General features: G+C 36.1%; 1 protein-coding gene across 1 annotated transcript in view; it reads right to left on the reverse strand.

Annotated features, from left to right (window-relative positions):
• Positions 1 to 13,306, reverse strand: part of SLC25A12 (solute carrier family 25 (aspartate/glutamate carrier), member 12) — a 48,924-nt gene that overhangs the window by 8,378 nt on the left and 27,240 nt on the right. Inside the window, exons 9-12 of the mRNA XM_009581257.1 lie at positions 10,330 to 10,414; positions 9,803 to 9,961; positions 6,477 to 6,529; positions 6,206 to 6,286 (exon numbers count right to left, since the gene is read on the reverse strand). Coding sequence (XP_009579552.1) covers positions 6,206 to 6,286; positions 6,477 to 6,529; positions 9,803 to 9,961; positions 10,330 to 10,414 — 378 coding nt within the window. The remainder of the gene's footprint in view (positions 1 to 6,205; positions 6,287 to 6,476; positions 6,530 to 9,802; positions 9,962 to 10,329; positions 10,415 to 13,306) is intronic.

Genomic DNA, 13,306 nt, shown 5'->3' on the forward strand with positions numbered 1-13,306 from the left:
ATTTTGGTAGATAAAACATTAAGCAGAATGTTTTTACTACATAACACAATGCCTCACACAAAAAATTCAAATAACTTTAAATTTAGACACTAAGCTAGAAATTCACTCCTTCTAGACAGTTACCTGCTACCTGCCTATTAAATATGCGTTCTTTGTTTAGATATATATGTGAAATTCCATTTTTATTTTTAATGTTATAAATTAGCACATCCTGCAGAGCAGCCAAAATAACTCTTCCTATTTGCCTAACACCCACCACAGAAACACAAATAGGCCAATTCGTAAACATTTCTATTTTCTACCCTGAATTTAATCTTCCTGCAATTAACATTCTCCTCTCCTAGGTGCACAACTGCCTACCTTTCTGTTAAAATCAGCAACAGCCCTCTTCTGATACAGAAATGAAAAGAGAAGACTCTAAACACAATGCATTTTAATAATTTAGTAGCAATACTAATTATATACACAATGTTACAAATTGTATATTGCTAATACAGAATTTATATATTATGACAATATTAATATTAAAATAGACTTGATGATCGGGTTATTGAGCAAAATAAAATATAAGGAAAACCCTAACGTATGCTTATGTTATCAGTAGAAAACCATTTGAAAAGCTCTTTAATTACATTAACACTTTGAACACTGACTATTAACAAACTTCTCAAGAGGCAGCTTTCTAAAAAGTACTGTTAACTGTCAAGATACCCAGTTAAATACTCCCTATTAGCAATATGTACTTCTATCCAAGTCTTGACTTTTCATACAATTATTCTTAGAGCTTGGTAAACTTTTCTACACAGCAGTGATTTGATTCACGTGAAAAGGGGCACTGAATTCACTGGAGTTGCATGAATGAGTTAGGTCCTTAGACATATCACAAATACAGATAAGACAAGCATTGACTTTAATACAGAACATGTAACAAAAGAAAACTCGCTTTCTCATAGTGCATTTTTTTTTAAATTAATGTGAGGGTTGTTTTTTGTTTGTTTGTTTTTTCTGTTTAAGTAAGTGGTTGCCTAACTATGCAATGAAGAACATGTGAGGCGGAGAGTGCTGCCTGAGGAGCAGAGGAAGAGCACCCCCCAGAAGAGGGTGCGGAGGAGAATGACACAAAGGATCTCCAAATAAAAATGACCTGGTAGCGTGCAGGGTTGCAATACAAATCTCCACGCTTCTGTGCAAATCATTGGCAATCATCCTCATTCTTTTTCAAAGTATCTTACTTCAGCTGTCAGCTATGTATGTTAAATACACGTGCACACAGAGGTATACATTGCACCCCTTGAATTTCTTTTGGAGAAGGTGCACTAAATCTAGATTTCCCCCCATAAAAACCTCCCTTCACACATAAATTACAACAGACACTTTAAAAAAGGTTGACAAATTTGTTTCTGAATGGAGGTTATTCATACACATCAAAAATACCAGTAATAAAAGCTTCTACTTAACCTTAATGTCATGTAAAATAACTCTACAAGGAGCAAATAAAGGAACTAAATCTGACAGCAAAGGTTATGAGAGAAAAGATGTAGTTTGAGATCCCACAGCAAACGCCCCATGACATGCCAAAGGCTGAAGGAAATACACAAATGACCCTGCAACATGAGACCTCTTGCCCTTTCCAATTCCACCCGAGAGGCATATGCTACAAAGGGGGAGAGGCCTATTTCAAGCCCTTCCTTCCTTCCTTTTTGAAACCACCACATCCTGGACCACAACTATGTCCCATACAAGCAGCTAAAATAAGATGTTACTTAAAACAGTCTGGTTTAAAAACATCAAAAGAACTCGCACTTCATTCTCAAGGCAAAGCTGTCACTGTTCATGCACCTACAGTAAGCTTACTGTCTCTTTTACTAAACAATAAATTTCTCCCTAACTTCAAATATCCTCAACAGAGATCAAGATAAAGCAGTAAAGTTTAATTCTGCTTCTAACTTTATCTGTTTAAAGTATATTAAAAAAAGTAGAGTATCTTCAAGATTTTGAAGGAAACATAGTCTGACAGCTATTATTCTGTATTTTTATGTTTGTTTAATAAAAACAGTAACATTTTAAATTATTTTTTAAAAAAGAAGTATTTGACACATTCCTATTTGCCTGATAAGCTTATATACCTGTATGTATGTATGTATGTATAAATACATGTGAAAATTATTTTTACAAGTATACCAAAATATTTAGACTAAATGTTAGATTTAATGTTTAAATATATAGAAGTTTTTAAATCACTGGTAAATTCGGACCTCTATGTGTATGTATGTGCCAACACACACACACACACACACACATATCCCAACCTCTAATCATCAACAGATGCATTGCCTACACCTCCAAGAAGGGTTCTTAGACCCTTTCTGTCTGGCACCCTATATCCTCTTCCTCCCTGCAGCACAAATTGGAAATGTCTTTCAATTGAAACAGGATTCATCCATTCAAAATGCTAAGTACCACGCACATTGCATTGATGGGAAGAATCCATTTCTTTCTGTGTAACTCATAGGAATTACAGCTTAAAATCACAGCATCTTTGTCTACTGTAATAGTACTTACGAATCATTTACATAGCATTAGATGTCTACTTCAACATCACTTCCCAACTGAGGATGAAGAGCTGCCCTATAGCACCTTGCTCTTCGCGACGTACTCACATGCATCACGCGTGTAAGTTCCTTTGAGAACCATGTCCATATCAGGTATGCGCTCTCTGCTTCCCCAGCCGCCTTCGGGATACAGGAAAGCATTCCCAAAGCCTCACTCAATCCCCCTGCAACTCAAAGCTAATGGTAACTGAAAACTCCAAAGGCAGAAATGCAGGCTAATCACTGAATTACAATGAAATGTAATTCAATTAATTACAGTAACAGTAGGGAAATAAATTGTTTTCTCTGAACATGGGTAAGTGCGGATAGTGCTGTTGATGATTAATAAACCAGCCTACTCTCGGGAAGATAGGAAGATGGGATATCAGTTTCATCCATCAGGGACCAGAGCCCTTTCATTGACAGATACGACCTGACTGCTGTAACTGAGCTGCGCCACGTAGCTGTTCTGCAGATTTCAAATACAGCTACAGCTTGGGAGCAGCTGGGAATATTTGGGCTCTGACAGAGCAGACCCTACGCTTCCCAATGACATTTACATTGCCCAGCAGCTAGCAGGTAGGTTTCAAGGAGCACAGGGCACAGGCTGCCTGCGGGAGGTCCCTCCCTGCAGTAAGGAAGGAAAGACAGCAGACAGGCAGCTGACCATATAAACAGGCCACTGCATGGGCAGATGTCTTTGTTAACAGCTACGAGAATGAAGACATTTCCTCTTACTCGGAATGGGAGTTTATTCCATAACCTTGCAGGAGCTGAGAATAATTGGAGCCTGAAAAGTAAGATTTTGGCCAAAGAGATCCAGTCTCTTGAAGTTACCGTTTCTGGAGGAGGCACATGCCTGGGGGTAACCCCTTTGCTGGATGGTATAGCACTACTTGCAGACCCTCCGGAGCTATACAGCCTACACAGGTTCTCTTGAATCACTACTGTCTTAATGTCAAAGGTTTCACCTGTCCTCTTGTGTGGGTCTTAGAATGACTGTAACACCATACGTAGGCTTTGATACAGCACTGCCATCCAGAGAGGCGAATTTGCTAGGTCTGCTGGAGCCTTTCCCAAGCTGCCTCCACTTCCTCAGAAGAATTTTTTTTGTTCCTGGTCGAGGACTGTGGCACGCACAATGTGCTTTTGTACAGCTTGCAAGAGGGTGGGCCTTCAAAGACCAGGAAGTCCTCTGCCGTAGACTCCATAAAACAGCTGAAAATATGGCTTGCTCATCTTGCTCATCCACTACCAGTTCCACACCACACATGATGAAAAAGTGCGTCATTCCTGTTAATCGGGAGAAGGTTCAACACTAAACACAGACAAGTGATGGTCAGAGATAGTAATAAGTACATCTCTGAGAAGTTGAGATATGCTGTTTCTTCTGATGTTATGACAAGGTGAAAAGCATGTTTTGAATTTAGCCTATATTTACAGTGTACGATTAGAATATTTAAGTGCCGAACAATAAAGAAAAGCCACAAAAAAACAAGTTACCCAAATCCAGATGCTGAAAATAATTTTGGCACATATAAAACCCAAACAGTCCCATAGTAACCCATCATTTTGTATTAACAGAGAGAGAAGGAATAGAATAAAGGAAAAATGAAGAAGAAAGGTAGCATCACTTGAACAGAAAGTCTTGCATGCCCCTGCACATAGAAATGGACTAAGCTTACTTGTGGCACTTCCTCGGATGTAACTGTTATGTCTCATAATGTTTTGTAGAAAAACAGTATACAATGAACACCAGAAGGGCGAAGATCAACACTATTTCCAAGCAAGTCAACATAGAAAAGATCTGTCACAATGAGGATGAAAAGGACTAAGGATGAGAAAGACTAATGTATCAACTTGCTACTGCTTTAGTCAACTGGTACTTTCAGACTTTTAGAATAAACTTTATAGGCTTGCTAATAAAGATTCTTGTATTTGGGAAGAAGTGAAATTGCTGAAATGGAACTAAGCAGCCATACAGACAGAAAAGTCATCAACTGGGAAGATATGAGATGATCCAGAGGGAGCTACAAATAAATGAATGTCCCTGAGGTTGCTAAATTGTGGCCAACTCCACTCCTACAAAGGCCAACTTTGTTTAAAATTCTCCCAGATTGAGTGAGATAAGTATTATCTTGAAAAAGGAGATGAGAATATCAGCTAAGACAGCCAGCTAGAAGAAAGGGTTGTGTTTGGACAGATTATAAATCTGCTCAGCTTCACAGCAACATCCAAATTTCAGAAAGCTTATCTGAAACTCAGATTTCTCCCCAATTTTTGCATGTTCATTACAGTAAGAAAATAAAGTTATTTTGAAAAAGGAGTACCTACCAGGAAATGGAAAAGCCTCTAATGTAGATTGAATTTAATACTATACATTTCAGTACAAAAGAATGTAAAATAATAAAACTGATTATCAGATGTTTGATTTTAATTATGAACTTAACCACAACACAGAGAAAAACACTAATGAATTACATTCACTTCTGTTATAAATGACCTGTATGTGCTTTCTGTGTTATTGAGCTTTCCAGAAAAAGGTTAGTCTTTTGCTAGCTATACATCACAGCTGCTTTCTCACATTTCTCAGAAAATAAACTTTGTACGCTGACAGGTGAAGACTCAAGCATGTACCAGGCTGCCAAATTCAATCAGGCAGAACTATAAGCAGCCTCCCTTCAGGGCTGCTTCTTTGAATTAAAAGTTTGCAGAGGTCAACAACCTTTCTGCCCCAGGTTTTGTTGTAAGCTGAGGAGGTTTTATACCAGCCTGTCAGCCTACTCAACTGGAAGTTATTAGTGTTCTCTGCTACAAAAGAAACCTAACTCAAGCCTTAAACATTTTATAGGGTTAACAACTGTTGGGGAATCCCACAAATGAAATTAGCCAATGTGCAAAACCAAAAAAAATCTATCATCAATATCAATTCAAACCACTTACAGATTGCTAAAAGATCCACTGAATTACAGCCCTCAATCACAACGAAAACACAATTTGTTTTTGAACTGTATTTAGATGATGGATGTAGTTAGCATCTGGAGTAATGTAGCTATATTTTATATTAAGTCATTTAAACAGAAAATTCACTCATACCTGTTATCTGAAAGATAAGACTACACTGTTCAGTTTTTCCACATTTTCACAAACAGAAAAATTTCACATATAGCAAGTTGAAGAATGTATTTCTTTTCCTCCTCACAATCTTCAGCAAGAAATAGATTTTTTTAAACTGTTCTAGTCCCTCCCCGCCCCCGGCCGAAGGAAACTCAAACATGATCTCTATAATCCATTCTCAAGGACTACCTGTATCTTTCCAAGCTAACCGAAGCAAAACTATGGAGAGAGCATTTTGTGAATAAAACCACTGCTGAAACTGAAAGTTAGAAACTGGGCCAAAAGAAGTTGTTCAAGCACATAATTTCAAGGGAACACAACTCAGAAGTATGCAAAGCTTTCCAAATGGAAAAAGTACTTTTTTTAGTTCTTGTGACTGGGAGAAAAAAGAACAGTTCTGTTCAAATCAACAAAAGCAAACCCATTAACTGTCGCTCCAACTATACTGCACGTGACTGAGAATCAATTTTTCCTAGGAATACAGGACCGATACTTACACAGCCTCCAGCAAAGACCTCTGCAGGGAGTGGAATGGAACCATCTTTCTTGGTAAATTTGTCTCTGACAAAGTCATTAACCTAATAAAGATACAATACATTACACACAATTTTCAGTTATTTTTCCTCCTTATTAACATACATCAAGTACATCTGTAACCATATATGTTAGAGTGCTTGTAAGTGGTCATCTTTCACACATTTTTAGGAAATAAATCCTGTGTATGTTAACAAACAAAAGGATGCCAGGGAAAAAAAAAAAGATACGTACAGTTAGCTTAATAGCCTTTTCTGGAGCAACACCTATCAGCTGTGGTAACAAGCCTATAGAAACAAAGACATCATAAGGCAACATTATCTTCCTAATACAGAAACTAGTATTTTATAAGAGCTCTACAGAAATGCCTTTCTGCACATGGGATATCCTTTGAGGTAGATGGCATTTATGTATGTGATGCTGCTAGAGCACTGCATATTCATACCAATACAATTTTGTATTAAGATTTCTGTTGAAAATGGTGATGAAAAGGGTGACCAAATCTGCCTTCCATAACCAAGTCAAGCCTGATGCTCTTGCTGTTTAGAAGGAAAAAAAGGATAAGGATTGAACATACACCTTGGGTATGTCTACTGCATAAGAGTTTGTTTGACTTTTTTTAGCCCCTTAACATCATTTTCCCATAAAGCTTGCAATTACTTTTTAAAATAGTAGAGTAATTGTGAGATAAACAGATGACTATGATAAATTATCAATTCACTTCTACTTGACTCACTAACCTGAGTTTTCTGAAGGCTCCAGTCAACTAAAGATACAAGGGATTTTCTCTTTTTCAGTCCAACATGGTAGCATGAACTTCTTTAAACCCTATTACTATTAAGTATTTTTTATCTCACCAAGAGGAAGCATTAGTGGACAGAAACCGATTTTGAAAAGGCCCTTGCTCCTGGAAAATAGCTACTATCAAAATGAACTGCCATTTAACAAAAGCACATACACTTTTCTAGGAACTAATGGGTTTAAGAAAAAAATCAGTAGATGGCAGTCTTAACTTCCTAACATACAAGATTATAACAGTATCTGTTATTTTTAAATCCATTTTCTCCACTGTCATTTTGGCATATGTGTAGCTTATAAAACTTAAAAGGCTTATTTTTATTAGAAGTGTTCATTTCCTAATGTTATTCCATGGTTAGGGAATATCAGTTTGTCAAAAGCTTTTGCCAGTTAACTAATAAAAAATCCCATGCTAATTATATCAAATATCAGATAACAGCAACAAAACTGTATTGATGCAGTCTTCCACTCTCCATTAAGTGAAAAGAATAATAGCTAAAAATTAATTAAAAATGTTCAAAATTACCAAAAGTTCTCAGCTTGCAGAATTTTTATACTACTTCCTTAAAAGGAAGCTCAGAGCAACTGCACCTAAATAGAAAGTGCAGCAGTTAATATATGCAGTGTAGTGTTTTCTTCCAACATAGTACTTTCTGTGCGATTTACAGACTTACTATGCTGAGGAAAGGTAGTTATTAAATACAAAGAAAGGTTGACAATAACAAAAAGAAATGCTGCCCTCCCAGCCTGAATCTCTGATCTACCGTGAAAAGAAAATCCAGCTCTGCAGTGCCTACACTTTAAAAACCCAAAACTACCAGACAAAACACCACAAGACAATCCTCCCCACCCCACCTTTTATGCAGCTGAACTCGTTGGGCACACACATTCGGTGTGCCAGAGAACCTGGGATCCTGCATGTCTAGCAAGGGACCTCAGAAGATACTTCATTAGTTCTGAAGTTAGATGCCAAGATTCAAATGTGTCATAATTTGCTTGACCAAAAATTATAAGTTTTTATTTAAAAATATGAATTTTCCAGTATGCATTCAGACCTATTTTTTAAACTGCAGTAAACAACTACATTGTACAGTTACATTACAATACAGTTAGGATAATCCAGCTCAGGAACATAACAACCCAGTAACAGACCCACAGTGAACTCCATAAATGTTTCTGTTGTTTAGTTTAATATACTTTCACAGACCATCTAATTCTGTGAGTCCAAGACCTTAGTAACATGCTGACCATTAACTGTAACATTTTCAAAACAACTACATGAACTTTTTATGCTAAACAAACTTAAAGACAATTATTAAACAGACTATTAAGAAGTTTAACAAGCTGACATTCTTTCAAACAAGCACATTTTTTCTCAAGTGTAAAGCATCGCTTTTAACCCATCAATGGAATTATCCTTGATTTCAAAGTGTTTGAGAAAGGTTAGAAAACAAAAATTAAAATAACAAATGACCAGTTTTAGAAGCTGCTTTGCAAAACCATGTGGCTGGAGAGGAGTGGCGGGACGAGAAAGAAAACTACTGTAGAACAGCACTGTAGAAATAGTCTCATAAATGTAACTCAAGGAGTATTTGCTTTTGTGAAAGATTTAGCAACAAAAAAGGAAAACTATTCACCAGTAAGACGTAATTTACAGAGATTACAGCTATTTCATTAACATTTTCACTGACATATTCCTTCCTCTACTCACTTGCATAGCAAAATCCTGCAAGATTACAAAAAACACTTTAGCCAGAATCCACAGACTTTCACGTGCAAAAACTTCTCAGATACTGTCCTTAAAGGACACTGTCCAGTGTCTTCATTGACAGAACACATTGCAAAGCAGAAAAAAAGGCTGTGACCATCATAGAAGTGAGTGACTTCGCTCCAACTAAAAAAAAAGTATGCCAATTAATAAATACCTTACTGATCCTTATGAAAATTGTGCATTTCATTAAGTTATGTGAAATGACAATTAAAAATAGAGAATTCAACTAAATATCAATTTCAGAGGACTGGCTAGCATGTACCCTCTATGTCAGTGATCTTTCTGATGTGATAAAAGCCCATTCAGAATCTTCTCCTAAGCTAAAAGAAGACAGCTTTCAGTCTAACTGATAAAACTGATAAAAAGCTGCTTTGAATTCTTAACCTGTATTTTAGAGGAGGTTTTTTTCTTTTTTTAAATTACAACTTTTATGACTTCCACTGTTGATATTTTAAAATAAAAGAGAGCAACATAATACAACAGCAGGATGCAATTTCTTGTTCACAGGATAAAATCATAAAACAAGTCCCACTACCTGCAAAAGTGTGAGGCATAAGATCTGACATCCAGTTTAACAGGTACATTTCAAAATGACTGGTTTTTAACAAAAAATATTTGCAGTAAAATGGATCTTTACTCCTCAGATGCTAATCTGCTCTTGATGTTTGCCCCCAGCCAAAAGTTACAATCCTCAGTTTGTGAGATAACAGTCATGTCCACAACACTCACACTCCAGAAATTAGGACTTTAAACAACCCACACAGCAAGGAGCAAATCAGTAGCAACAAAAATATGCCCAGTTTTTCCCAGCAATTGTTCATGATGAACAGTGCTCAAGGTAACAGAAATATTCAGCTCTATGAAACAGAAGCAAAATTGTGTATGATACCAAGTTTCCTGGTTTTCCCATAAGAAACTAGCTGTTGAGGTATTAAAAAAGAAAAGGCAGAAAATCCATGACTCGATATATATATATATTTTATTCACTTACCTCTGTAAAGACCAAAAAAGCCTTCAAAACGCAAAACCTTTTTAAAGCAGTCAAAGCTGTTTTTATACATCAACTCTCCTACGACTGAACCAGAGGAGCGCTGATTCTGCATACGAGTTTTCACCAGGTCTATGGGATATACCGCAGTAGCACCAACAGCTGTAAGAAAGGATTTGGAGCATTATTTCTGCAACGTCATTGTTGGTGTAGTATGTAATTCTTATGAGTATATTAGCTGGTAAGATCTCTGATATGTTGGAAGTAAGAAAAAAGTCTCAAGGAGAATGAATTACACTATTACATAAAACAAGGTGCATAGAACAAAGAAAACCAATCTGAATTACCAGTAAGGAAATTCGTTACTGGAGTAGAGTTTCAGAGGACTGTTGAGGGATACTAGAAGAAGTGATAAGGGAAGAAAGGGAATGGCACAACCAAAAGTGGTTCCACCCTCCAATTCTTCATGTGTATAACCAAGAAATGCACCTTAGATGAGACCAAGTAGTCTGGCCAGAAATATTACTCACCTCCAGCAATTGAGCCCAAAGTGAACCTGTAAGCTGACTCAGCTACCTGGAGCCAGATAGGCCTGCCTAGCTCTCCAAAAGACTGCTGTGTGAGGAAAGGAAAAGAAAAAAAAATGCTTGAAAATCTGCATGGGAAAACAAAGATGCCTGTGAATTGGCTTTTATAACATTACAGAAAGAATCTGATAAAAATTGGTAGCTTTATATTAAGGAGGAAAAAAAAAGAAATTACTATATAACTTCCATTACGCAATGAATGAAGCACATTTTTCAAATATTCCTTTCAGAAAATATTCTTCCTTACATATTCCTAGTATAACTGAAACAACTAAGGTCAAGAAAAAGTAGACAGAAAGTCAAATCAACTTTGCTACTTTCCCTTCTGTTGCCTTTGTATTCATAAGGCACAGAACCTTCTCTTGGCTCAAATAAAATTCAGTATCTCAAAAGGAATTCAGTATCTCATTTATCAGCACGGAATATATTTTAAGATTACATATACATTAATATATAGCATAAACATGACATTTCATGTCTTCAAAACAAGCAAAAAGTCAATTATTCCCCAAAGTATTCTCCACAAGACTTTTTCAGGCAATTGATAATTTACAGATACAATGATGACCTCACTCACTTCAATCACATACACTACTATAAATGTATTAGTATTTTAAATAAATACAAGTCTGCACAGAAAATATTTGCAGAGACTGTATTATTAGACCATTATTAGAAACAAGGTAACTGGTAAACAAGATGTAAGTGTTCACAAATTTGCACTACAAAGTATGCAAGATGGGCCAAATTTTCTTCCAAACATAAATAAGGGGATTAGAGAAGAATTTATATTATGCAGTATAACTTGCCTGGGTTATGTAAGTGGCCAAGATATTAACTGTTAAATTCCATATTAAAGCAAATACTAAAGCCCATCTCCCAAACACAAACCTGTTTTTCTTAAAAGCACTGTACCATTAGCAGATGCGCTCCTGACAGCACAGCTGGCATGTATACAGACCTCAAACTGCTACAGGAGGAGCCTTTGCTCTGATGCACATTATGAATTCTCCACAAAGATTATCACGTGCACATTTCACAGCTAACTCACCAAGGCTACTTATCTAAGTTACGTTCAGCTTACTGAAGCTCTGGAAAGTGGAATTTCCACAGAAAGACAGCATGTACCTCAGCGTAAGCTACTCTGTTTGGACTGGTATTACACTGGATGTGCAAAAACCTGCCTTTATTGCATAATGTTACACCAATGTAGGACAAAAGCCTATGAGATTAAGATGGGATCATTACCTGTAAAAAACATGTATTACATTTTATATGGTTTTTCCATAGGTTTTTTTCCACTGCTACCACCATTTCCTTCCACAAGACATTTTCCTCCCCCAACAATATAGCTTAACAGAGAAGAACAGAGAAATTCTGGGTAGCATCAAAATTATAAACTGTACATGTGGACCAGCATAAAAAAGTATAAATCAAACGTATTGCCTTTACAAGCAAATAGAAGCAATAAATCTGAAGAATGTCCTTACTAGTCTCAAAACACTAAATTTTCCTTACCTAAAAAAAAAAACCAACCCACAATAAAACCAAAATAACCACAAAAATAAATTCTAAAATACAGAGATATCTCTTTTGATTCATGTAAAAAAAAGACGTGCAATACTATTACCCCAAAAAGGCTTAGAAACAGGACTGGTTCTTCATTCCCCAAAAATTTTCTCCTAGTTTAGCACACCTGTTTCCTTTTAACTGTTTTAAGGTTATTCTTTTTCTTGTTAGCTCCACAGACTTCTCATCAAAATCCAATCATTACATTCAGACATTAATCTTAATGAATATGTCACTGGATGTTAAAAATCAAATTATTTGTGAAGGAAATGGCACTTTTATATTATTAAATAAGTGTCCACAAAGTTTGCAGTTACTTGTGTGTTCAGATGGATATGTAAATGAATGTAATTAATGCTATAGCTTTCAAATCATGAATATTTATAAACAGAAAATTACTGTAGCTGTCATCCTGATAGGATATTCAGCTGCTAGGCTTTAAGAAAATCTTACACAATGAAAGAATTGACAATAAAGTAAACATGGTTGAAAGCAGGCTAATTTCCATTTCCACCAAATCTACAAAGATAGAGTGAGTTTATGTAAAAATTTAGATTTTCCTTTAAGAAGGAATTTTAAAATCACATAAAAGTGATCACAGACTTGTTTTCATTTTCCAGAGACAGCTGGACCTTACCGGAATGATATTCTCTCTTCCAGAAAGGGATATCTTTCATCTTATCAATACAGTTAAATGAGGTAATATAAGGTTAACTTAGGATAAGGTCTAATAAAAGACTGTTCCTTATAAAACAAAGAAAATGAAATTACTTTGCTTTCTGCTGTGCTCTCTTAACACAGAACGTAGAATAGGATGAAAAATTAATGTATTACTCCAGGAGTGTGAAAAGAGTGTATTCTGTTCTAGTCATGAGTGTAACTTTAATCAATGAGCTCATTTTATAACAGTGCCAAGCTACAAAGCTAATTCTGAAGTGTAAAACAAAACAATTTAGTATTTTGTCTACTCAGAAAGGTGAGTGCCACAAAGACACCAATGAAAACCAAAGTTGGCAGTTCGGAATGTAATTACAAAACTTCATCAAAAATATTTCTCATTAGTCTGGATAAACACTGCATACACATTTCTGTGTCAATCCATTCCATCATTCTTGTCTTGAGGAATCCATAGGAAGGCTATGGATTAAGGCTAGGTTACTATTAAGCAGGTTTTGGACACTTTTTCATTGGCTCAGATATGTCTAATCGCCTAAGGACAACAGGGTGGTAACATTAAAAACAGACCAGAGACTGCGTTTCAGACCAATTTGTTTGAAAGAAAACGGAATGATCAAATCCACCTGTAGTAACAGTAACCAAAATACACTCAAAGTCCCACACATGGAAGACT

Source organism: Fulmarus glacialis, unplaced genomic scaffold, assembly GCF_000690835.1.
Source record: "Fulmarus glacialis isolate BGI_N327 unplaced genomic scaffold, ASM69083v1 scaffold32147, whole genome shotgun sequence".
Lineage (NCBI taxonomy): Eukaryota > Metazoa > Chordata > Aves > Procellariiformes > Procellariidae > Fulmarus > Fulmarus glacialis.